This window comes from Oncorhynchus mykiss, chromosome 2 (genome assembly GCF_057628025.1).
Source record: "Oncorhynchus mykiss isolate SJ-2025 chromosome 2, ASM5762802v1, whole genome shotgun sequence".
Taxonomy (NCBI): Eukaryota; Metazoa; Chordata; class Actinopteri; order Salmoniformes; family Salmonidae; genus Oncorhynchus; species Oncorhynchus mykiss.
In genome coordinates, this window is record NC_143023.1 from 34,535,823 (window position 1) to 34,563,152 (window position 27,330).

Here is a 27,330-nt window from a genome sequence, read left to right on the forward strand (position 1 = left end):
GTCGCATGGTAGGGAATTTAACATGGAGGACATTGGAGTAACTGTTGAAAAAATTCAGGTATGATTCATTTTGACTGTGTACATTTTTACCGTTGTTTTTGGTTATACACAACTTTAAAAAGTACAGACAACTTAAAACGTACTATCTTTAATTTAAAGTGTTCTCTGAATACATTTAATTCGTCCGTCATCCAACTAAACGTGCCAATTCATTCACGGCACTGTAAATGCTCTGTCATGTAAGCTAACATGCTATCTCAACTGGCAGGCTAGGCAACTTTAGCCAGTTAGCTAAACGTTTGTATTTTGGTGTAGCTACGTTAGCTGACATCTGCCTTGGCTAGTAATTAATAATAAGGCATTTAGAAAAGGCTAACGTTAACATTACAATAGGCTCCGTCATATCCAATCTAATTTATCGCGCTAGCTATTTAACTACTTCGCTAGTTCTACATTCGGTTGTTATCTGATTTGTTAACTTAGCTAACTAACCTTAGCTGCCGGCCGTTGACTTGTTATTTTGTTTGTTGTAGCTTCAAGCTTACCAATACTACACCCACAACATGAATAGCTAACGTTACCTACCGCGGCAACGTACTTATCCTTTACGGAACAGCACTGAAACAATGTTGTGGATTGAAATATCTTCCAATCCGCTCCTCTCACTTTTTCTATCGGTCATCTCTCACCCAGCATTAGGCAAGTAAATGAACAAGCTAGCTAACAACACCACAAACAGTTAGCTAGTAGCTAACGTTAACATTTGCTACAGCGTTTTCACATGTTTGGGGTTATGCTTACAACGTCGAATTTGTGTAAATGCTTATGTTGTCTTATGTCTACACAGGACGAAGTGCCTGCCATGCTGAACTCACGACCCCAGACGGGGCTTTCTTTCTTGGCCCCAGAACCAGAAGATCTTGAAGACCTTTACAGCAGATATAAGGTCTGTACTGGGAACAGCTTCTGTCTATGCGTGACTGTTGAGGTCTATTTCTGTCAGCACAACAAGAAAAACACTTTAAATCATACAGGCCCTTTCTGTGATTTCTTCAATCACAGTAAAGATGTTAACTATTTCAGTGCCTAGAGAAAGTATTCACACCCCTTGACTTTTTCCACATTTTGTTGTTACAGCCTGAATTCAAAATGTATTAAATATAGCTTTTTTCTTCTTCTCTGGCCTACACCCAATACCCCGTAATGTCAAAGTGTAATTATATTTTGAGTTTTTTAAACAAATTAATAAAAAATGAAAAGCTGAAATGTATTGAGTCATGTATTCAACCCCTATGTTATGGCAAGCCTAAATACGTTTTGAAGTAAAAATGTGCTTAAGTTGCATGGACTCTCACTGTGCAATAATAGTGTTTATCAGGAATTCTGAATGACAACCTAATCTCTGTACCTCACACACAATTATCGTTAAGGTCCCTCAGTTGAGCAGTGAATTTCAAACACAGATTCAACCACAAAGACCAGGGAGGATTTACAATGCCTTGCACAGAAGGGCACATATTGTAGATATACAAATACGGACATTGAATACCCCTTCCAGCAAGGTGAAGTTATTATTTACACTTTAGATGGTGCATCAATACACCCAGCCACTACAAAGATACAGGCGTCCTTCCTAACTCAGTTGCCGGAGAGGAAGGAAACATCTTAGGGATTTCACCACAAGACCAATGGTGACATTAAAACAGAGTTGAAGGCTGTGATAGGAGAAAACTGAGGAAGGATCAACAATGGAGTTATTACTCCACAATACTAGCCTAATATACAGAGTGGAAACAAGAGAGCCTGTACAGAATAAAAATACTCCAAAGCAGCATCCTGTTTGCAACAAGGCATTGAAGTAATACTGCAAAAAATGTGACAAATCAATTACCTTATTCCTGAAAACAAATGTATGTTTGGGGCAAATACAACACAGTACCACTCTCTGTATTTTCAAGTATAATAATGGCTGCATCATGTTATGGGTATGCTTGTAATCGTGAAGGACTGAGGAGTTTTTCAGGATAAAAAAAATACGTGGAATGAAGCTCAACACAGGCAAAATCCTAGAGGAAACCTGGTTCAATCTATTTTCCACTAGATACTGGGAGATTAATTTACCTTTCAGCAGGACAATAACCTAAAACACAAGGCCAAATCTACACTGGAGTTGCTTACCAAGAAGACAGTGAATGTTCCTGAGTGGCCAAGTTTTGACTTAAATATATGGCAAGACCTGAAACGGTTGTCTAGCAATGATTTGACAGAGCTTGAAGAATAAAAAATAAATAAAAAATGGCAAATGTTGCACAATCCAGGTGTGGAAAGCTTTTAGAGACTAACACAGAAAGACTCACAGCTGTAATTACTGCCAAATGCGCTTCTACAAAGTATTAACTCAATGTTGTGAAAACTTACAGAAATATAACATTGACATATTTCATTTTCATTATATTTGCAAACATTTTTTATGAAAGTTTTCACTTTTATTATTGGGTTATGAAGGTTGATTATTGAGAAAAAACATTTAATCCATTTTGAATTGAGACAAAATGTGGAATAAGTCTAAGGATATGAATACTATCTGAAAGCACTAATTAAAATGTATTTATAAAGCCCTTTTTACAAAGGCAGATGTCACAAAGTGCTATACAGAAACCCAGCCTAAAACAGCAAGCAATGCAGATGTAGAAGCACAGTGGCTCAGAAAGACTCCATAGAAAGGCAGGAACCTAGGAAGAAACCTAGAGAGGAACCATGCTCTGAGGGGTGGCCAGCCCTCTTCTGGCTGTGCTGGGTGGAGATTGTAACAGTACATGACCAAGATGTTCAAACTTTCATAGATGACCAGCAGGGTCAAATAATAATAATAATAATAATCACAGTGGTTGTACAGGGTGCAACATGTCAGCACCTCAGGAGTAAATGTCAGTTGGCATTTCATAGCCTATCATTCAGAGTTGGAGACAGCAGGTGCGGTAGAGAGAGAGAGTTGAAAACAGCAGGTCTGGGACAAGGTAGCACGTCCGGTGAACAGGTCAGGGTTCCATAGGTGGAACAGTTGAAACTGGAGCAGCAGCACGACCAGGTGGACTGGGGACAGCAAGGAGTCCTGAGGCATGGACCTAGGGCTCAAGTCAGAGAGAGAGAGAGAGAGCGCATACATACTCAATTCACACAGGACACTGGATAAGACGGGAGAAATACTGCAGATATACGGACTGACCCTAGCCCCCCGACACAAACTATTGCAGCATAAATACTGGAGACTAAGACAGGTGGGTCGGGAGACACTGTGGCCCAGTTCGACGATACCCCCGGACAGGGCTAACCAGGCAGGATATAACCCCACCCACTTTGCCGAAGCACAGCCCCCACACCACTAGAGGGATATCTTCAAACCACCAACTTACTATCCTGAGACAAGGACGAGTATAGTCCACAAAGATCTCCCTCACAGCATGAACCTCGAGGGGTCGCCAACCCAGACAGGAAGATCACGTCAGTGACGCACCCCTCCTAGGGACAACATGGAAGAGCACCAGTAAGCCAGTGCCTCAGCCCCCGTAATAGTGTTAGAGGCAGAGAATTCCAGTGGAGAGAAGGGAACCGGCCAGTCAGAGACGGCAAGGGCGGATTGTCGCTCCAGTGCCTTTCCGTTCACCTTGTATTTGTATTTAAACAAAGAAGCAGCTTCTCTTCCTGGGGTCCAGCTTAATTAAGGCAGTTTATACAATTTTAAAAAATGTACAATATATTCACATAATTCACAACACACTGTGTGCCTGCAGGCCCCTACTCCACCACTACCACATATCTACAGTACTAAATCCATGTGTATTTTATTGTGTGTGAATGCATGTGCCTGTGCCAATGGTTGTTGCTTCACAGTCCCTGCTGTTCCATAAGATGTTTTTTTAATCTAAGTTTACTGCTTGTGTCAGTTACTTGATGTGGAATAGAGTTTTGTGTGTCATGGCTCTATGTAGTACTGTGTGCCTCCCATAGTCTGTTCTGGGTCAGACTACACTCAATCATAGGACCTAATGAAGAGATGAGTCTTCAATAAAGACTTAAAGGTTGAGACAGAGTCTGCGTTTCTCACATGGCTAGGCAGACCATTCCATAAAAATTGAGCTCTATAGGAGAAAGCCCTGCCTCCAGCTCTTATTTGCTTAGAAATTCTAGGGACAATTAGGAGGCCTGCATCTTGTGACCATAGCGTACGTGTAGGTATGTATGGTAGGACCAAATCGGAAAGATAGGTAGGAGCACCCAATGTATTGCTTTGTAGGTTAGCAGTAAAACCTTGAAATCAGCCCTTGCCTTAACAGGAAGCCAGTGTAGAGGCTAGCACTGGAGTAATATAATTTAAAAAAATTGGTTCACCATGATTCATCAACAAACATACATTCTCCATGACACCGTTCCCACCCTCTCCTTTACTATTGTAGAAGCTGCAGCAGGAGCTGGAGTTTCTGGAGGTGCAGGAGGAGTACATCAAAGATGAACAGAAGAACCTGAAGAAGGAGTTCCTCCACGCCCAGGAGGAGGTGAAGAGGATACAGAGTATCCCCCTGGTCATCGGGCAGTTCCTTGAGGCTGTGGACCAAAACACAGCCATTGTGGGCTCCACCACAGGTACAGTATTTTTACTCTTGTCTGACCTCACATAGATTGTGTAGGTAAGCCTCTGGTTGTTTCCTCTAGAGACTGGAGACTTGAGTCCGAGTCGATATATCGGTCCGATTATTGGCCCTTCTCTATCGGTTTGGATGATAGTCCCGCTGCATAGCAATACTGCTGCTATGCCAGCCGCCACTCACTGCCTGAGCCACGAGCACTGCACAATGCTGATGAATGTCTAACTGGGACAATCAGCAACAGCAGCGGCAAGCTTGCTCATCCTCTAACAGAAAGGTGCAGTATTGAGAAACAGATTAATTGACACGGTGACCAAAATTGCAGATGCGCTTCCCTGAGACGGTTTTCTGGCAGTTTGTGCAGAAATTCTTCGGTTGTGTAAACCCACGGTTTCATCAGCTGTCCGGGTGGCTGGTCTCAGACAATCACGCAGGTGATGAAGCTGGATGTGGAGGTCCTAGGCTGGCATGGTTACACGGGGTCTGCGTTTGTGACGCCGGTTGGACGTACTGCCAAATTCTCAAAAATAACATTCAAGGCGGCTTATTGTAGAGAAATTAACATTAAATTATCTGGAAACAGCTCTTGTGGACATTCCTGCAGTCAGCATGCCAATTTCCCCCTCCCTCAACTTGAGACAGCTGTTTAATCAGCTTCTTGATATTCCACACCAGTCAGGTTGATGGATTATCTTGGCAAAATATAAATGCTCACTAACAGGGATGTAAACAAATTTGTGCATACTTTTGAGAGAAATAACTTTTTGTTCATATGGAACATTTCTGGGGTCTTTTATTTCAGCTCACGATACATGGGACTAACAGTGTATTTATCATAGTAGCAGTAAACAGCAGCAAGTGATATGAGAGATGTGAAAGGGAGCGGAGTTACAGCCTCGCTCTATCCAAATGTAGCAGTAGAATCACGTTATAACCCATCCATTTCTTGACAGATAGCTAGAATAGCCAATTGAGTTGTTTCAAATTTCGTCCTGAGTTCTTTGGAGAGAATACTTTTTTCCCGATCCCAGAAAATAACAACTTCTAGTTTCGTAAACATCCGTGATCACAAATCATAACGTTTCCTTTGTGCCATTTGCATTAAATAGATGTTATTTTATTTTCTCAAACTAACAGCAGTGCCTATATGATGTCATTCCATACAGGCGTGACATGCTGGCGTGGTACTTTCATGCGAATGTTGTTGATCAGTTGGCTAATATACTAATACTAATAATACTAAGTCCAAAATGAAGGGCAAACAAAGTGTCATCTTTAGTGCCATAGACTGTACTGACCAGCCAAAACAAGCTCAAAAACTCAATGCATGCACACACTAGTATTGAATATGGATTCACCTGTATTGTGAGTATGCCTATGACATCTTCATTTACCATTTACCATTTACCATTCAAATACAATTACCATTATGTTATTTAACAACAAAACAAAGTCAAATTTATTGGTCGGTTTTAAAATTGATGCATTATTGCATACATGGCTGTCTTTGGGAAATGTTATGATATTGTATATCTGCCTAAAATATTGGTCTTTGACCCCTAAAAAAATCCATATTGTTCATTCTCTAATAGCCACACCCATAAGCACCCATATTTTGCACAGTAACACCAATGCCTCATTCTTACTGTAATGCTAAATATGTGGCTCTAATATTCACTAATTACATTTCCCCCTCTTTCCCTGTGCCACCCCCTTTTCTGTCTCTGTCTACCCCCTTTTCTGTCTCTGTCACCCCCTTTTCTCCTTGACTCAGGCTCAAACTACTATGTGCGTATCCTAAGCACCATCGACAGAGAGCTGCTGAAGCCCAATGCGTCGGTGGCCCTGCACAAGCACAGCAATGCCCTGGTGGATGTGCTCCCCCCAGAGGCTGACAGCAGCATCATGATGCTCACATCAGGTACACATGCACACTTATTCTACCTCCTGGTATACATATCCCTTTGTAATATATATTGCACAGTCATGAGTGGAACAAACATGCATTCATGCGTGCTTACATACATTACATGCATAGTCCACTCATTGATACCATTTTACTGTATCTCTCCGTGCAGACCAAAAGCCGGATGTGATGTATGCTGACATCGGAGGGATGGATATCCAGAAGCAGGAAGTGAGGGAAGCAGTGGAGCTTCCACTCACACACTTTGAGCTTTACAAACAGATTGGCATTGACCCGCCCAGGGGGGTTCTGATGTATGGGCCTCCTGGCTGTGGGAAGACCATGCTAGCCAAGGCTGTGGCTCACCACACAACAGGTAGGCCATTCACCATGTTCACCATTATCTATAGGATGCACAGGTGATTAGACAATGTCATTTTTTTGGTAGCAAAAAATTGTCATGTTACCATATCAGTATTTGGTTATTGACCAATGCATTTGATTTGATATCTTGGTCTCTCTCTCAGCGGCGTTCATCCGCGTGGTAGGCTCCGAGTTTGTGCAGAAGTACCTGGGCGAGGGCCCCCGCATGGTGCGTGACGTCTTCCGGCTGGCCAAGGAAAACGCACCCGCCATCATCTTCATCGATGAGATCGATGCCATCGCTACCAAGCGTTTTGATGCACAGACTGGAGGTATGAGCCATTGTGTACCTTTAAAAATCAGCTGCACAGAATAGGCTATGGAATGGACTGGTCATTGGCTAATCACTAGCATTGCACATAGCAACCAAATCCAATAAGACAAGCAAAATATGGCAGATTTACATATTGGCATTCCTGATATCAAATGTGATCTTCAGGGTTCTCACAAGGTGCTTAAAATACTTGAATTTGGTACTCTGAAATTCAAGTACTGGAAAACCTTGAAAATCTGACATTTTGTCAAGATGGTATTCGAAAAGTACTTGGATTTAAAATGAGAATAGAGGGCCTCCCGAGTGTCACACAACCGTCTGTGATCGGGAATCCCATAGGGCTGCTCACAATTGGCTCAGCGTTGCCTGGGTTAGGGGAGGGTTTGACGGTGGGGGGGTTTACTTGTCTCATCGCGCTCTAGCGTCTCTTGGTGGCGGGCCGGGCTCCTGCAGGCTGACCTCAGACGGTGTATCCTCTGACGCATTGGTGCGGCTGGCTTCTGGGTTAAGTGGGCTGGTGTTAAGAGGCGCAGTTTGGCGGGTTATGTTTCAGAGGACGCATAACTCGACCTTCGCCTCCCGAGCCTTTTGGGGAGTTGCAGCGATGAGACCAGATCGAAATTGGGGAGAAAAAGGGGATTAAAAAATATATATTTAATTGATAGAACAGATAATGATCAAATGTGTTTATCAAATCAAATTTTATTTGTCACATACACATGGTTAGCAGATGTTAATGCGAGTGTAGCGAAATGCTTGGGCTTCTAGTTCCAACAATGCAGTAATAACCAACGAGTAATCTAACCTAACAATTTCACAACAACTACCTTATACACATAAGTGTAAAGGGATGAAGAATATGTACATAAAGATATATGAATGAGTGATGGAACGGCATAGGCAAGATGCAGTAGATGGGATCGAGTACAGTATATACATATGAGATGAGTAATGTAGGGTATGTAAGCATTATATTAAGTGGCATTGTTTAAAGTGGCTAGTGATACATTTTTTACATACATTTTTCCATTATTAAAATGGCTGGAGTTGAGTCAGTATGTTGGCAGCAGCCACTCAATGTTAGTGGTGGCTATTTAAGTCTGATGGCCTTGAGATAGAAGCTGTTTTATCAGTTTCTCGGTCCCTGCTTTGATGCACCTGTACTGACCTCGCCTTCTGGATGATAGCGGGGTGAACAGGCAGTGGCTCGGGTGGTTGTTGTCCTTGATGATCTACAATCTGATTTTCTGGATTTTTTTTCTTTTAATTTTGTCTGTCATAGTTGAAGTGTACGTATGATGAAAATTACAGGCCTCTCTCGTCTTTTCAAGTGGGAGAACTTGCACAATTGGTGGCTGACTAAATACTTTTTTGCCCCACTGTAGGTATTCCTCTTGCCCAGATGCGTTAGGGCAGTGTGATTGCATCGTCTGTGGACCTCTTGAAACATGTGGGAACAGCAGACTGGGATAAGGATTGATTGAATATGTCCGTAAACACACCAGCCAGCTGGTCTGCGCATGCTCTGAGGTTGCGGCTGGGGATGCCGTCTGGGCCTGCAGCCTTGCGAGGGTTAATACGTTTAAATGTTTTACTCACGTCGGCTGCAGTGAAGGAGAGTCCGCAGGTTTTTGCTAGCGGGCCGTGTCAGTGGCACTGTATTGTCCTCAAAGCGAGCAAAGAAGTTGTTTAGTCTGTGTGGGAGCAAGACATCCTGGTCCGCGACGGGGCTGGTTTTCTTTTTGTAATCTGTGATTGACCCTGCCACATACCTCTTGTGTTTTAGCCGTTGAATTGTCACTCTACTTTGTCTCTATACTGATGCTTAGCTTGTTTGATTGCCTTGCGGAGGGAATAGCTACACTGTTTGTATTCGGTCATGTTTCCGGTCACCTTGCCCTGGTTAAAAGCAGTGGTTCGCACTTTCAGTTTCGCGCAAATGCTGCCATCAATCCACGGTTTCTGGTTTGGGAATGTTTTAATAGTTGCTGTGGGTACGACATCGCCAATGCACTTGCTAATCACCTCGCTCACCGAATCAGCGTATTCGTCAATGTTGTTTGACGCAATGCGGAACATATCCCAATCCACGTGATCGAAGCGTGGATTCAGATTGGTCGGACCAGCGTTGACAGACCTGAGCGCGAGAGCTTCCTGTTTTAGTCTGTCTATAGGCTGGGAGCAACAAAATTGAGTCGTGGTCAGCTTTTCCGAAAGGAGGGCGGGGGAGGGCCTTATATGCGTCGCGGAAGTTAGAATAACAATGATCCAGGGTTTTACCAGCCCTGGTAGCACAATCGATATGCTGATAGAATTTAGGGAGTCTTGTTTTCAGATTAGCCTTGTTAAAATCCCCAGCTACAATGAATGCAGCCTCAGGATATGTGGTTTCCAGTTTACATAGAGTCAAATAAAGTTAGTTCAGGGCCATCGATGTGTCTGCTTGGGGGGGAATATATGCGGCTGTGATTATAATCGAAGAGATTTCACTTGGTAGATAATGCGGTCGACATTTGATTGTGAGGAATTCTAAGTTTCTAAGGTGAACAGAAGGACTTGATTTCCTGTATGTTGTTATGATCACACCACGTCTCGTTAATCATAAGGCATACCCCCCCACCCCTCTTCTTACCAGAAAGATGCTTGTTTCTGTCGGCGCGAAGCGTGAAGAAACCAGGTGGCTGTACCGACTCCGATAGCGTGTCTCGAGTGAGCTATGTTTCTGTGAATCAAAGAACGTTAGTCTTTTATGTCTCTCTGAAATGCTACCCTTGCTCGAATTTCATCAACCTTGTTGTCAAGAGACTGGACATTGGCGAGTAGTATGCTCGGGAGCGGTGCGCGATGTGCCCGTCTCCAGAGCCTGACCAGAAGACCGCTTCGTCTGCCCCTTTTACGGCGTTGTTGTTTTGGTTCGCCGGCTGGGATTCGATCCATTGTCCTGGGTGGTGGGCAAAACAGAGGATCCGCTTCGGGAAAGTCGTATTCCTGGTCGTAATGATGATGAGTTGACATTGCTTTATATCCAGTAGTTCATCCCGACTGTATGTAATAAAACTTAAGATTACCTGGGGTTCCAATGTAAGAAATAACACGTAGAAAACAAAATACTGCATAGTTTCCTAGGAACGCGAAGCGAGGCAGCCATCTCTATCGGCGCCGGAAGTTGGATATGAAAAATATCAAATATAATAATGTATTGGTCTTACGAATGAATTTCCAGACAGACTACAGAGTTGTATTTCCTCACATGTTTCACGCTGTGGTTGCCAGGGGAGCTTGCTCATTCCATCCACACTGCCACTCATCCAGTTAGGTACAGAACTGACTGATTAGGCGCCGCCAAACATCACTTCGATGGCTAGAATGCCGGGAAAATGTTGATTCAAGCCGGCCTTTTGTGCATATGGAACATTTCTGGGATCTTTTATTTCAGCTCATGAAACATGGGACCAACACTTTACATGTTGCATTTTTATATATTTTTTCAATGTAGTTCACCCACCTTTTTTACCACTACATCACTGGACCCAACCAACTGACACCTTGTAAGGTGCAAAAAATGCATCAGACTTTGACATTGCGAGCACGGGTAAATCGGCCCCGAAGAGCCACATAAAGGGGGAAAGACAAGTGGCAGGTGTGATCCTGCTGTTCTGGTGGCCGTTTACTTAGCGTTTTTTCTGACACAGCCCACCCGACCGGCGACCCTAAAGCTGCCAGTCAGATGCAAGACTCTTTTTCGCAGCTATTAACTAGTAGATTCCCAAAGGCCCAATAAAAAAGTAATTAAGCTGGAAGTTGGTAGTAATACGAATAGGAAATGTGTGTTCACCAGTATTCATCTCCCAAAACTCTGCTCATTGGTGGACAAATGACAAAATCATCAGTACTGACATACGTATCTCGTGAAACAATGCGTTATTGAGTAGAACTTGTAAGGTAGTGATGAATACTGTTTTTTTTTTGGGGCTGTGGTGATATACTGCCATCTGGTGGTGACTAGAAACAATTGAGTAGTATGAATTGATTGTCCTTAAAAATAAACATTAGTGCTTGGAAAAATATTTAAGTCATTGAATTTGACTTGCCACTGTCTGTACGAACCCTGGATCTTGTCATGCCAACACACATTTGAGCGGTTTAAATTGCAGTATTTCAATCAAACAATGTTCAAATCGGCCTCAACTAAGCAGGTGAAACATGTTTCTGTAAAGGCCCCCTAGTTGCTGTGAGTGTTAGCTAGTCTATGGTTTATCCTTGGCCCAGATGGAGACACAAGGACACAACAGACCCATGGTCCGTCAGCTTATCAAGTTGAGCAATGGGGAAATAAATAACCTTCATATTTTGATTTGTTTTGACTGCCACCACCATAGAGTTAGATAGGGTTTTTAAGGACAGGGTAGTTGCAGATAACTTCAGGTTAGAGTTGGGAATCGGAATTTACCTTCAAAACAGAACTACCTGTAAAGATGTCGGTAAATGTCATCATTGTTTAAAGCATCCAGGCAAACAGATTCACAGAGATCAATAAAGACAAACTTGGTTGTGGCTTTATTATCTTGAGTGGGATTGATTATTAGGACTGAAAACAAGACCAAGCAGTTAATGGTGTGGTTGAACCCTGACATTGATAATCCCTCATTGTATTCTCTCCTTCCCAAACAGCGGACAGGGAGGTGCAGAGGATTCTGCTGGAGCTTCTCAACCAAATGGACGGCTTTGACCAGACCGTCAACGTCAAGGTGAGCAAAGTGTGAGAGGGCTATGGGCTTTGCCTCTGTGAAATACTGTCTCTAGGGCTTATTGTAGGTTGTAGTCTGATTAATGCAGCTAACCTGTAACCTTGTGTGTCACATTGAGAATATGTAAAAAAAAAAAAAGAAGAAATGTAGTCACACTTAAGCTAAACCTATACAGTGAGTGATGTACTACTATGGGTCTTAAAGCCTCTGGTTAAGCCTTTATCATGACTTCCTGCCTCTGTCTGATCCACCTGTTTGATCTCTTGTCAGGTGATCATGGCCACTAACAGGGCAGACACCCTGGACCCCGCCCTCCTGCGCCCGGGCCGTCTGGACAGAAAGATTGAGTTTCCCCTACCTGACCGCCGGCAGAAACGCCTGGTCTTCTCCACCATCACCAGCAAGATGAACCTCTCTGAGGAGGTGGACCTGGAGGACTGTATCCTTATTATGCCCTACCTACAACAGTCTCTCATGACGTGTGTGTGTGTTAATGGGTGCAGGTGTGTATTGTATTAACTTTCTATCAATGTGTCAAGAAAAACCTAGCGGCATCATGCAATAGTTTCCTTCTCAGATCAAGGCACAGGAGCACAAATCCTTTTCTGTGTCCGGTTCATTGTGTGCTTTAAGTTTTCATTAAATATTTACCTCCTTGAATACAGCTCTGATCTGGAACAATATTCTCAATTAAAGGTCATATGAACCATGACTTTTAGTACTCTACCTGAATGCCTTCTTTGTATAGTCTAATGCACTTTCCCATAACGTCCCTTGGTTGCTAAGTAACCCAAAGAACACTACATTGTTCAGTGTCGTATGAGTTTGTATATGCGGTTGTCCTTAACCAGTGTGTAGATGTGGCCAGACCAGACAAGATCTCCGGAGCAGACATCAACTCTATCTGCCAGGAGGTGAGTGGGACCCCGTACTGTTGGGAGGAATTCTTCCATGGGGGGTCAACCTACTCCAAAAGACTCAATGTCAAAGAGTAGCGAGTTATTGCGTTCACTAACTCTTGTTCCAAAGATAACTAAATATCCTCTGTTACATCACCTGTTGTCGGTGTGAGAAGTGGAAACGCTCTGATAAATGTGCTTATAATTCTTTCATTCCTCTCACTCAGGCTGGCATGCTGGCTGTCCGTGAAAATAGGTACATCGTCCTGGCCAAGGACTTTGAGAAGGCCTACAAGACTGTTATCAAGAAGGATGAGCAGGAGCATGAGTTCTACAAGTAGAAAGTAACCCCACCCCCACTTCTCCATTAAAAAAAAAAGGCATTTAGACACACATTTTGTGAGTTGTGTGTGTTTGTACTACCTTGTCCGTTTGTGGTTTCACAGACTCTAACATTGACCTTGGACTGAATTTTGCTTAATTTACTAAAGGGCCATTGACAACTCAGGGGCTGTGATTCCAAACTTGAACACACACATAGTGAATGGAGGGTCTTTTTATGTGCTCTGCAGGTTCTTAAGTATGTTTTACTTGACTGTAGCTAGTATAATGGCATAGAGTTTGTACCTGTAATGTACTAACTGATAAAACAGTACTCTAAAAATAAGTTTTCCATAAAAATGTAATTAAAGTATGCATAGTCTCTTTATTTTTCACACGGACAGAAATATATTGGTTTAAAGTCTAATGATGTGACAAGACACACATTCTAACATGCCCAGGGTCACCTGCAGTGGTAGCCATACATTTGATAGATAAACTGACTGTTGGTCATAGATCCTCTACTCTCGCTTGGCGTTCCGTTCCTAGTCAGTCTAGACAGGCAGGCACCACTGATGCGGGGTCCTCCGTAAGAGGGGACATGGTGGCTTCTCTCCCTCCCTCTTTCCCTCTCTCTCTCTGGGTCTGCCCATGAGTCAAAGCAGTTCAGCCTCAGGTTGAAGTTCAGCCTTACACCACAAGGGGAGAAAGGCTTTCTGTTAGTCAGTCAAGCTCTCTGGAGATAGACATTTACTATCAATGGTACGATTTTGGTTTAGATAGTAAAAGTATATCAAATGGAATAGTACCCACTTGTGTCCCAATGTGAAACTGTTGGGCAGGTGGTCAGTGACTGGGTCAAAGTAGTTGGTGTAGAGGGGCATGGTTGCAGACTCCAGGTCCTGTGACAGCTTGGTGAAGATTGGTCCCAGATCATGGTTTGGTAGCATCCTTTGACCAGGGCAGAGACTGCGCCACATTGCTGATACTACAGCATCCAAGGTGGACTGGGGCTTCCAGGGATGGAATGGAGGAGGGTGAGGTGGAAGCTTGGACATTCTGAAGAAAGCTTTGGACAACCAAATCAAAATTAGTCTGTGATCACTAATGGCCATAACTATTTATTTTTCCATAAACATACAGTTTGAGGATCAATCCATCACCTTAGTGGCATGTAGTTAGTTATTTGTCAGAAATATATTTAGTTTTAGATATGTTATTGATCATGAAAAAGCAATTCATCTTGGTAACCGCTTCATTGCCTTTGTTTAACTGCTGCCAGTGGACCAGTAACTTAACCTACATTTAACAACTACCCAGTCCCATAACTTTGAATACTGAAGTACCGTGGAAAAAAATAATTCCTTACCCTTTAAATACGATGTTTTGTGTTGAAATATGGCAAAAGGTCAGTACTTTGGCTTTGACTGCAATTTGTTTACACTTGATTGTCAACAGAGATGAGTGATGCACCATTCTAGAATCTAGAACACATCTATTACAATAGAATACTTTGTCTCCCAGCTTGGGTGTACCATTTGGTAAAAAATCGATACAAGTACAATTATTACATAAAAGCACAACTCAGAACGTGTACGAAAGATACAGTAGTAGGTCTAAATAAACAATTTGTATAACACAATTTCTGTAATTTATCTTTGCCATGTCTCATCGAGTCAAGCATATCGTGTTTTCCTCGTTCTATGTTCAGTAAGCCATAACACAAAAGGATGGTTATGTCACTGTACTCAACGTCACCCCATTCAATTGTATTGCCGGTGCATTCATTCTTGTGAAACCAAACTAGCAAGTTGTGCTGAAATTCAGGACATGCATACAGCACGAAGAGGGTGGACGTGCGCTAAACTAACTCATAAAGTCTCTGCCGACCATACTATTCATTACTGCAAGCATCTGTGTACATCACTTCCTGTACTAATTCTACATGTGAAGTGTGGCTGAAGAAGCTGCATTTCAACTTCGAAACGCAACCCTGGTCCAACTCGAATTGTGAAAGTGATGTTTAACAATGCCGTTGCCTGGAATAAATTAGTAAAGGAACCATTGCGCTATCCCCGAACAACAGGATTGGATTGGTAAACACAATTTCCTGCATTTAGTTGGTAAGCTGGCCACAGTTTATGTGTATCTAGCTAATAATGCTAACTAGATAGCCAGCTAACGTTACGTTAACAAATCATACCAGTGTATGAAATAAGTTAGCTAGTCGTTAGCAAGCTAGCAAAGTAGAATGAAATGGAGTTAGCGTTAGTTTGCCGTATTTTACAGCTTGTTTCTCCGTCACAGTTGCTAGTTGGTGCGTAGCTAACGTTGTCTATCTAAAATGTTAAGTATTTGTGGCCGCTTTAACAATAGTTGTTTAGGCAAGGCTCGAGCCCAGGTAAGTTAGCTACACCAGAGATGGTGGAGTCTTTGGTTACATCATCATGACTCGTACAAAATCTAAAGTAAGACTTGAATGGTCTAATAATGTAAAAACGGATTAGTTTACTGGACACCATAGTGTGTGTGTGTCTCTGTCTGTAGGCTACATGCTATTGTTGCATCTGTTCATGTCCGTGACCAAGCAAGGAATTCTTATTCCAAGGGAATAGCTGGGTGATTTTATTTATTTAACCAGGCAAGTCATTTAAGAACAAGTTCTTATTTACAATAACGTATTTGCTAAATCCGTCATGGTCAGATTTTAAAGAATGTTTTATTTTATTAAACACACTTTAAGTTAAGACTAAAACATGTCTGGATTTTAAGTCAACTGAAAACTATATACATATGTGCATAAACCATTTGCTACCTCTTAGAAGAATATTTTGTGTAAACATTTTTTTAAAGTATTTTTGTCATTACCACCGCGACAAGCAAATTATATTAACGTTTTTTCAAAAGTGTGTGTGTGCGTGCTTGGTCACTATGTAACGTTATATGAATAGTTACAAGCGGAGCACATGGAGGGAAATTCACATTTTGATGCCGGGAAATGATAGAAAAATAGAGGTAAATATGACTTGAGAATATATTTTTATTGAATGTCATTACCAAGTAGTCTATAATTTAAGCAAATGATGTAGTCCTTTGTATTTTATGTATTTAGGATACATTGTATGCTAGCTATTCAACTGGAGTTAGCATGCTAGAATCCCTGCTATTTATGTAAAAAATGTCATTACCACCACATAATGAACTGTGATGTTCAGGAAAGAATGTGGTGGTAATGACAAGGTATTAGTTCATACATTTTTACTAACCTTAAGACCTGAAAAGACATATGATCATAATTTAAGTTGAAATTGGACACGTTTGCTAAATTAGACCATTTATATTTTGTATTGTGTTAGGATGATTGAGGGATTTTGATGTCTATTTATGTGACTTAATATGGTTATTACTGACTGACTATTTATTCCATGAGATGTCCCCTAAATCAACCAAGGAGAGGACAAGGACATACACTATATATACACAAGTATGTGGACATCCCTTAAAAAAGTGGATTCTGCTATGTCAGCCACACCTGTTGCTGAACGGTGTATAAAATTGAGCACACAGCTATGCAATCTCCATGGACAAACATTGACAGTAGAATGGCCCTTACTGAAGAGCTCAACAACTTTCAATGTGGCACAGTCAAAGGATGCAACCATTTCCAACAGTTCAGTTCATCATATTTATGCCCAGCTATAGCAGCACCGGTCAACTGTAAGTGCTGTTATTGTGAAGTGGAAAGATCAAGGAGCAACAACGGCTCAACCGCAAAGTGGTAGGTCACACAATTTCACAGAATGGGACCGCTGATTGCCGAAGCTTGTAAAAATTGTCTGTCCTCGGTTGTAACACTCATTACTGGGTTCCATACTGCCTCTGGAAGCAATGTCAGCACAATAACTGTTTGTCGGGAGCTTGATGAAATGGGTTTCCGTGGCAGAGCAGCCCCGCACAATGATAAGATCACCATGCACAATGCCAAGCGCTGGCTGGAGTGGTGTAAAGCTCGCCGCCATTGGACACTGGAGCAGTGGGAACACGTTCTCTGGAGTGATGAATCATGCTTCACCTTCTGGCATTCCGACAGACGAATCTGGCGGATGCTTGAAACGATACCTGCCCCATGCATAGTGCCAGCTTCAAAGTTTGGTGGAGGAGGAATAATGGGCTGTTTTTCATGGATCGGGCTAGACCCCTTAGTTCCAGTGAAGGGAAATCTTAACGCTCCAGCATACAATGACATTCTAGACAATTTTGTGCTTCCAACATTGTGGCAACAGTTTGGAGAAGGCCCTTTCCTGTTTCAGCATGACAATACCCCCGTGCACAAAGTGAGGTCCATATAGAAAGGGTTTGTCGAGATTGGTGTGGAAGAACTTGACTGGCCTTCAGAGCCCTGACCTCAACCCCCATCAAACACCTTTTGGGATGAATCGGAACGAATGGTCTGTTCTATATCTTCAACAAAATTAAACATGTACAACTGTGACATTTAAAATGTTTAATGGTATTTTTCATGAAATGGCACTTCCACCAGTGTCATTACTGTTACAGTACATATGAGGCAAAGATGTATTAATTAGAATTGATATAGATTACTTTTGCCAAATGTGAACCTTATATGCTTATTAAGATAATTCATAAAATAATGTAAAATATTACGATTTTAATGTGGTAAATGCATCTTTCTGAGTATCATCAAGGCCTATATGGACATTTAGACATGACAATGATAAATAAATACATGTAATCAACTTCTAAATGGTGAAAAACTCATTTTATTTTGAAATGTTATATAAACCCTTAGGCACAATTTCTGTAATTTTCTTTAACTAAAATAGCACATTTTTTGATGTGCTAGTAATGACATTAACCCTCGGGTATTTGTGGAAACCAATAAAAAAAAAAAAAATATTTTAAATTGTATGGTCTCAGCCACTACTAGATCTTGTTTCCAGACAGTGAAGAAAATATTCAGAGATAAAAAGCAGTTGGTTTCATTTAAAAAACATTTAACATCCAAAAGTGCCCGTATTTATAAAATCAACCAGCTATGATGGAAGACTTGTATACTCAAGGTTTAGGAGTGTCCTGTGTACAGTTAGATCCATCTAGCAGCCCCTCTGCAAACAGGATTAGGAGGGAGTGAATGTAACTTAAACAACAGTGGTTTGTGTAATCAAGTCTTTTTGCGTTCTATATTTGCCCAGCCATGGCCGTTCGCCATCTGTTGAAGGTGTACACCTGTTCTGTAATCCGTTTGCTTTGGGCAGCATCATTTGAGCTGGGCAAACCTTCCTCCCTACTCTCCTCTCTGTTTTTAAATAGTTACCAGAGTGAGGAAAAATGGCCACAAAGACCTCATCACAAGAGCTGGCAGGTTGACTGAGTGGATTCTGGCTCTAACATTAGACCACGGTGTTTATGGGATAAGAGCCTGACCTTACCAACGCAGACGTCTGCTGAACAGCTAGATCCTATTTTCTGTCACAGGGTTTCCAAACTTGGTCCTTCCCTAGCACTACACAGCTGATTTCAAATAACCAATGCATCACTCATTGATTATTTGAATCAGCTGTGTAGTGCTAGGGCAAAACTCAAAACGTGCACCTATGAGGGACCCCAAGGCCGAGTTTTTGAAATCCTGTTCTGGTGCGTTCAGTTCGCTTGAACGTTTGCTACGTCGCATAACTGTTTGTACGTGAACGACACGTTTCCCCAAAACGTTCTTGAACAGACATTGAGGTACGTTTGCTCCTGTTTTGGAGGGTGTGACTTGAAGCAATAAGTTATGTATTTAAAGGGCAGTGGCCATGCTGACAGCGTTCCTGAACCCACAACCCAACCCCTCCCTGTTTTTCAACTGGTTGTTCAGTACAGCACCGTTTATGATCAATTTAATGTTCCAGAACATAAAAAACGTACTGAGCTCTGTTCTGTACAGACATGCATGCAATGTGATACTTGGAGGTGTCTCTCTGTTTGTGGATGAGACTGCAATGACATGCTTCACCCATTTGGGCTTTGATGCCTACAGTTTGATGCTAAACATGCAAAAACAGGATTTTAACAACATACAAACATTGTTTACACAAGCAGCCAACCAGTGTGATCATTAAATTAATTTCAACAGGTATAGGACACTTTTGTTTTAAAGCGACCCTTCAGTATTTTCGCAACAAAGCCCTTCATCTACTTCCCCAGAGTCAGATGAACTCATGGAGACCATTTTTATGTCTCTGCATCCAGTATTTATTTTATTTTACCTTTATTTAACTAGGCAAGTCAGTTAAGAACAAATTCTTATTTTCAATGATGGCCTAGGAACAGTGGGTTAACTGCCTGTTCAGGGGCAGAATGACAGATTTGTACCTTGTCAGCTCGGGGATTTGAACTTGCAACCTTTCGTTTGAACATAATGAAAGAACCACACAGTTTTATGTTGTGTGACAGTTTATACTGAAAACCACCTTCCCAACAGAACAACCACAGAGCAGGTTCAACTTGCACGACTACTCAGTTCACTTGCCCCAGGTGATAAGGCAACCTGTTATGTCAGTTCCTGTTGATACTTGTGGCTGTTTCATTAGTGTTAGCCTTCCTATTTGTTGGATCCATTGCTGACCCTGTTCCCTTTCTGTCCAACCAGGGCAAGATGTTACATTTTGCCCCAACACAATCTAACAATGATGTTGAATCTGTCCCAGGCTGCCATCTATTTGTTTTCTGCCCAGAACTCTGGAATGATAGTAGCGGTGGAAAGGCAACACATTCGCCGTTCATGTGTCTGTGTGACTCTTAGTGCTGTTTTTGTTATATGTTTACGTGGTTATCCTCAGTTTTTTCTGGTTGGTCCCTATGGTTGTCATTGCTTAGCTACTGAGCCGTGCAGCTTGTCATCACGGTTGCAATGAGGGCTGTCCCAGAGGTGTGTGGTGTGCTCGAGCCACAAATTAACTCTGCACTATGGAAACTAGTAACTACCCAAGCAGCAGCAGACAGTGAAGGAGAACCAGAAGAAGCTATAGAGATTTTCTTCTTCTCTTCAGCAGTGAGCCTGTCCCAGTGGACTCAGACCTGAGGGAGCAGCTAAAGAGACATGTACCAGCTGCACTGACAATGAATGGCCAGTGTGTTGCCGTGGGTTGCTATGACAAGGGCGCTAGCCCTCATTAATATGCTGACACTTTTTCACACTGTGTATGCTAATGTTTTAATTGCCTGGACCTGTTTAGTTGGAAGAGCTAGCTACTGTAACTTTGGATTTCAATTTTTTTAGAATGTAGGCTTGGCCTTTATAAATGAAGTGGTTATCCAAGTATAAACAGTTTTCCCTCGTCTTGGCAGTCAAGTAAAGATAATGCTGTTGTCACAGAGCACATTTTCTGGTGCATATTGATGCTAAGGGCAGTGCAAACTAAGCTCGTCTGGCTCAAGCCTCTTCTTGTGTTGATACCACAGACTCTGGGAAGGAGCCTAAGTTTTCTCATGTCCTAGGCTAGCCTATATCACAATGGTCATATCACATCCTCAGGAGTCAAGAACCATCCTCAAGGATTTCAGTTGATCAGTTTAGTAATTGAATCCGGATAGCTTGTTGTGTCGTCACCTTACACCTGAGAGTGGTAGTGAGCCGACGGGGAGAGCTGTTTCGTCTACTCTTTCCCCTCACATGTTTTCTGTTAGCTTTGTTCAGACCAGTAACTTCATCAGACAGGCTTGACAGGTATAGTATTTGTGGCAGTTTGCTTGGTAATGGAACGCTGGCGGCAGGTGATATGTTGGTAAGGTTCTTTTGACAATCTGAGGTGAAACGTTGCAGAAGTCTACATGACTCTCAGTGGAGCCTATCTTCAGTGTGTAGAACTGAATGGTTCTGAATAGAGTGCAAGGATTTGATGGCCTTTTCTGCCCAAGTTCCAAAGCTATATTGGAGCAGATTTGCAGACTACAGAGAACACAAGGTTAAAGCTGGAGAGCACAATCTTGCACAGCTGATGTATGAATGTATCGATAGATGGATGGCTATAGTACGCATTCCCCTAATCAGCCGAAAATGGCATCTCTCCTCACCCTTCTCTTTGTGTCTGGCATCCCGCTCTGCTCCGGCGGGTTAAGGCTTTGATTCACAGGCGGCAGACTCTAACGCAAGGCCTATCAACTGTTTCTACCCGACCTCTTCCTCCCACTCTTACACCCCCGCTGCTGCTCTGCAGCTCTCCTTTGGGACAGATGCACACCAGATGTTTTCAAGTACTTGGCTACATATTTCCACTTTCCTCCACTCTCTTCTCCTCTCCTAATGCTCTGCCTTGTCTTTGTTTTTTGCTGGAGGGGGGTGGCGCGTCGTCCTATATTTCCCAGCAGTCTGTTGAGCTGGCTGACTGCTCCCCTCCCCGGGACTGCCTGTCTCTCAGTGGGTCCCCTGTGCCGGACCGGCTGGCTGCCTGGCTATGGGCCACGCATGCGTGGGATCCTGAATAACCAGCCACACTGACAGATTTCTATATACATTTTGCATACTTTTCGCTCTCCCTTTGCCCCCCTTTCCCACCTCCCCATTTCTCTCTCTTCCCTCGGCCCCCTCGCTGACTACTATTCTCGCATCCATTCCAGTGTGTGCGAGTATGCATGTGTACATACAGTATACATGTAAAATTTATGGCGCCAGGCAGAAAAGGATTGTCCCATATCTGACCTGTAATCTTTCATAGCTGCCATCACTCAGCCTAAAACGTGTGCTGCACAGACTGAAGAGGGGCGATGTGAGGAGGTGAAAGCACACCGGAGGGAAGATGTTTGTTTTGGCTGACTCGGGCCTGCATGAGCTTGTCATGCCAGTTCTACCTCTTTGACTATCAAATGTCGAGACTCGAGAGGGAATGTAGCCTGGATTGAACTCTGGTGAGACAAGGGGAAAAAACGAAACTAGCCACTTGCCATGGGCCTGCTCTCTGCTTCCTCTCTCCCTCTCCTCTTGTCATTCTCAGATTCCCTCACATAACATCACATAGCCTAAGGAACAGGGGCATCTAAATCAAGTCACTGGCTCTTTTTATATGCATGCTAAGAAGGCAAGGCCCTGGCTTTGTCAAGAGGTGCCATCTGCCAAGTTGTTCTTCTACACTATATCCCAGGCAGCAACCCTACATCCCATTTCAAGTCGGTACAGCCCGAGAGAGCCTTAACCTGGCTGGAATGATACTATACAGACCCTGTTGATCAGCTGATTTTATTCATGTAAACACCTGTGAAACTGCAGTAGACATTGGACATACGGTGGTATAGTATGCATTTAAACCATAGTAAAGTCATGTTTGTTCTAAGGATATAGCCACTACACCTATATGGTTGCTGTCTATATGATGCTGCTGGCCACTTATTTGAGAGGACTGACCTGAGAAGTTCAACCTTCCATCTGCTCATATTTCTAGTTGCAAAAACAATAACTCTTCTTCCTCTCCTCACTCCCCCTTTCTAGCTCTCTTCTTCCTGTCCAGAATCTCCTCATTTCGCAGACTCCTTTTGTGCTCGCACTCTCTTGTCTTTCCATTTCTCTCTGTGTTTAATAAACTTGTTTCCTCTGAGTATGAGGTGACTTGACTGTGGATTAAGGAGTATTGAAGCTGAAAAGGCGGGGTAAGGGGGCGAGCTGTTGAAACTGATGTGCTCACAGTTGCAGATCACACACACTCCCATATCAGGGTTTCCGTTATGAAAATGTGGCGCCGGACATTTTGACCAGCAGCACGTTAATTTACCAGAAATTTGAGAAATGTACCAAACCCATATGCATTAACCTGATTAGGGCGACCACCCACGGTGCTCAGAATGACAATCATATTTAGAATATGGTAATATTAATAATAATCTTAACAGGGAATATTAATTGAGGATGCAAGGACGTGTGTCCTTACTGTGCAATTTGAAGATGTTAGAATAACTGTCCACATTTACTTTTCCTCAGCCAATAAGATGAGAAACGAACAAAAATCACTGGCGTATGCATACACAGAGCATGAGTTTCAAGTTTGGAGAAGCACATTTTCACCATCAAAATGTAACATTATAATAAAGCATTCCATGCGTCATCGCATTTGCAGACTTATGTAAGAGAGCCTACTATTCGTAATGTGACTGGATAGTCATTTAGGCTAATAATATAACTGACTGCTCAATGTGTGGCTGAGCGCGTATGGTGTAGAGGCCTTAGCTATATCGAATCATTTTTTTTTTTTTTCTTTGCATGGGAAACCTATTTCATGCACTTGATATGACTGGAGACATTAGCAGAAATATATATATATATATCACAGCAAAAGAAAAGTAATCTCACTGTCAACTGCGTTTTATTTTCAGCAAACTTAACGTGTAAATATTTGTATGAACATAAGATTCAACAACTGAGAGACAAACTGAACAAGTTCCACAGACATGTGACTAATAGAAATTGAATAATGTGTCCCTGAACAAAGGGGAAGGGGGGGGGGTCAAAATCAAAAGTAACAGTCAGTATCTGGTGTGGCCACCAGCTGCATTAAGTACTGCAGTGCATCTCCTCCTCATGGACTGCACCAGATTTGCCGGTTCTTGCTGTGACATGTTACCCCACTCTTCCACCAAGGCACCTAGCCCTCACCCTCCGATCCAACAGGTCCCAGATGTGCTCAATGGGATTGAGATCCGGGCTCTCCGCTGGCCATGGCAGAACACTGACATTCCTGTCTTACAGGAAAGCACGCACAGAACGAGCAGTATGGCTGATGGCATTGTCATGTCATGTCAGGATGAGCCTGCAAGGAAGGGTACCACATGAGGGAGGCGGATGTCTTCCCTGTAACGAACAGCGTTGAGATTGCCTGCAATGACAACAAGCTCAGTCTGATGATGCTGTACCGATCCTGTGCAGGTGTTACACGTGGTCTGCCAATTCGAGGATGATTAGCTGTCCGTCCAGTCTCCCTGTAGCTCTGTCTTAGGCGTCTCACAGTACGGACATGGCAATTTATTGCCCTGGCCACATCTGCAGTTCTCATGCCTCCTTGCAGCATGCCTAAGGCATGTTCATGCGGATGAGCAGGGACCCTGGGCATCTTTCTTTTGGTGTTTTTCAGAGTCAGTAGGAAGTTTAGGAAGTCCTAAGTTTTTAATAATTGTGACCTTATTTGCCCACCCTCTGAAAGCTGGTCTTGTCTTAATGACCGTTCCACAGGTGCATGTTCATCAATTGTTTATGGTTCACTGAACACGCATGGGAAACAGCGTTTAAACCCTTTTACAATGAAGATCAGTGAAGTTATTTGGATTTTTACGAATTATTTGAAAGACAGGGTCCTGGGGAATTTTTAAAATGTTATATATATATATATATATACTGCTCAAAAAATAAAGGGAACACTTAAACAACACAATATAACTCCAAGTCAATCACACTTCTGTGAAATCAAACTGTCCACTTAGGAAGAAACACTGACAATAAATTTCACATGCTGTTGTGCAAATGGAATAGACAACAGGTGGAAATTATAGGCAATTAGCAAGACACCCTCAATAAGGGAGTGGTTCTGCAGGTGGGGACCACAGACCACTTCTCAGTTCCTATGCTTCCTGGCTGATGTTTTGGTCACTTTTGAATGCTGGCGGTGCTTTCACTCTAGTGGTAGCATGAGACGGAGTCTACAACACACACAAGTGGCTCAGGTAGTGCAGCTCATCCAGGATGGCACATCAATGCGAGCTGTGGCAAGAAGGTTTGCTGTGTCTGTCAGCGTAGTGTCCAGAGCTTGGAGGCGCTACCAGGAGACAGGCCAGTACATCAGGAGACGTGGAGGAGGCCGTAGGAGGGCAACAACCCAGCAGCAGGACCGCTACCTCCGCCTTTGTGCAAGGAGGAGCACTGCCAGAGCCCTGCAAAATGACCTCCAGCAGGCCACAAATGTGCATGTCTGCTCAAACGGTCAGAAACAGACTCCATGAGGGTGGTATGAGTGCCCGACATCCACAGGGTGGGGTTGTGCTTACAGCCCAACACCGTGCAGGACGTTTGGCATTTGCCAGAGAACACCAAGATTGGCAAATTTGCCACAGGCGCCCTGTGCTCTTCACAGATGAAAGCAGGTTCACACTGAGCACATGTGACGGACGTGACAGAGTCTGGAGACGCCGTGGAGAACGTTCTGCTGCCTGCAACATCCTCCAGCATGACCGGTTTGGCGGTGGGTCAGTCATGGTGTGGGGTGGCATTTCTTTGGGGGGGCCGCACAGCCCTCCATGTGCTCGCCAGAGGTAGCCTGACTGCCATTAGGTACCGAGATGAGATCCTCAGACCCCTTGTGAGACCATATGCTGGTGCGATTGGCCCTGGGTTCCTCCTAATGCAAGACAATGCTAGACCTCATGTGGCTGGAGTGTGTCAGCAGTTCCTGCAAGAGGAAGGCATTGATGCTATGGACTGGCCCGCCCGTTCCCCAGACCTGAATCCAATTGAGCACATCTGGGACATCATGTCTCGCTCCTCGCACCACAGACTGTCCAGGAGTTGGCGAATGCTTTAGTCCAGGTCTGGGAGGGGATCCCTCAGGAGACCATCCGCCACCTCATCAGGAGCATGCACAGGCGTTGTAGGGAGGTCATACAGGCACGTGGAGGCCACACACACTACTGAGCCTCATTTTGACTTGTTTTAAGGACATTACATCAAAGTTGGATCAGCCTGTAGTGTGGTTTTCCACTTTTTAATTTTGAGTGTGACTCCAAATCCAGACCTCCATGGGTTGATACATTTGATTTCCATTGATAATTTTTGTGTGATTTTGTTGTCAGCACATTCAACTATGTAAAGAAAAAAGTATTTAATAAGAATATTCATTCAGATCTAGAATGTGTTATTTTAGTGTTCCCTTTATTTTTTTGAGCAGTGTATAAATATGACATCCATCTAAACTGGAAGATTTACCAAAAACTTAAGTGGCAGTGACCCAACAATGAGAGTGAATATTCACGGTGCACACTCACCAGGGATATGGCTGATGCTCTCTGCTGGTACCAATAAGATTAGGCTATGGGTCTATTGTTGTTCGCTCAACTAAAAAACAGCTTAGTCTTTTCATTGTCTTTACAGCATTAGGCCATTTGCTTTCCACACTATTTTCCCTCAATTTTGAAATATTGTGATATCCCTGGCTGGGCTCCTACCTTTCACTGACTGTCGCAACTCAACAATCATTTTTCATACTTTTTTGAAACTCTGCATTGTTGGTTAAAGGTCACGTGAGTAATAATTTCAAGATGAAGTCCTACACCTGCTGTATTTGTCGCATATGATGAAACATTTGATCTGAAATTATCTATTTGGTATTTGCAGCACGCACTGACAAAATTGGGCGGGCTGGCCCTCCTTCCGACTGTAGGCAATGCGATTTTAAAACGACCAACAAATTGTTTTTTAAGGCTCGGTTCAGCTAATGATCCTCTGTGGCCAAATCATACTTTAGTAGCCTATTTTGAATTATTTTATTTCTGGAGAGGAGTATGGTAATAAGGCTACATAATTTTGGCAATTAAATGTATTTATTTAAGGAAAGCTTAGCTTCCCCTAGACTTATGGATGTGCTGCCTTTTGATATAGGCTCAATCTACCATCCACCATAGTACAAAAGTTGACCTATTTCATTGGTCAGCTTGTCGAAAGAAATAGCCCAAACAGACTCTGGGACAGTTGTGGGGTGATGGATCCTAAATCCTAGGCTACATAGAACAATGTTAAAAAGTAATGAATCTGATGCAACGGATGAGAACGTTTAGTTTTATAAAAATTTGATAAACCTATTTTTTCCCCCCCTTTAACATTATTAGTGAAGACAACGTGCGATTGTGCATTTGGCTACCAGACAATGAAACATGGTTGATGACCAATAGCACATGAGAGAAATAGGCTACTAATTTCAATGTATAAAATAATTTCCTCCACGGATATGGTCAGATTTTGTCTAGGCTACTTTAAAGCAAGCTAAAACATGCCTCATATGTAGTAAAATGTTCAGGATTTAAGCAATTACGGTGCATTCGGAAAGGATTCAGACCCCTTTACACTTTTACACATTTTATGATATTA

At 42.8% G+C, this 27,330-nt stretch overlaps 2 protein-coding genes and 1 long non-coding RNA gene across 4 annotated transcripts in view; 2 read left to right on the forward strand and 1 right to left on the reverse strand.

The window, feature by feature from the left end:
- Positions 1-13,587, forward strand: LOC110488465 (26S proteasome regulatory subunit 6B). The gene is made up of 10 exons (XM_021560689.3): positions 1-58; positions 848-946; positions 4,455-4,641; positions 6,418-6,564; positions 6,722-6,925; positions 7,077-7,244; positions 11,918-11,994; positions 12,265-12,433; positions 12,853-12,908; positions 13,121-13,587. The coding sequence occupies exons 1-10, from the start codon at positions 23-25 to the stop codon at positions 13,232-13,234; spliced, it is 1,257 nt and encodes a 418-aa protein (XP_021416364.2). The 5' UTR covers positions 1-22; the 3' UTR covers positions 13,235-13,587.
- LOC118939540 (uncharacterized) overlaps positions 13,580-27,330 on the reverse strand; it is a 17,663-nt gene continuing 3,912 nt past the window's right edge. Inside the window, exons 2-3 of one of the 2 annotated variants that reach the window (XR_005036529.2) lie at positions 14,028-14,283; positions 13,580-13,903 (exon numbers count right to left, since the gene is read on the reverse strand). This is a non-coding gene — a long non-coding RNA (uncharacterized LOC118939540). Of the gene's footprint in view, positions 13,904-14,027; positions 15,001-27,330 lie in introns of those variants that run through there. The other variant, XR_005036528.2, reaches the window with a different exon arrangement.
- The window catches only part of LOC110488474 (beta-1,4-galactosyltransferase 3), a 26,876-nt gene continuing 14,540 nt past the window's right edge, over positions 14,995-27,330 (forward strand). The window contains exon 1 of the mRNA XM_021560697.3: positions 14,995-15,337. The gene's annotated coding sequence lies outside the window, so the exon portion shown is untranslated. The remainder of the gene's footprint in view (positions 15,338-27,330) is intronic.

What these genes read in the sequence shown, in the direction of transcription:
- LOC110488465 (XM_021560689.3), top strand. Translation starts at nt 23, where the DNA reads ATGGAGGACATTGGAGTAACTGTTGAAAAAATTCAG. An exon ending in CATCATGATGCTCACATCAG is followed by an intron (nt 6,565 to 6,721) that starts GTACACATGCAC and finishes CTCTCCGTGCAG; the next exon opens with ACCAAAAGCCGGATGTGATG. An exon ending in TCAACTCTATCTGCCAGGAG is followed by an intron (nt 12,909 to 13,120) that starts GTGAGTGGGACC and finishes CCTCTCACTCAG; the next exon opens with GCTGGCATGCTGGCTGTCCG.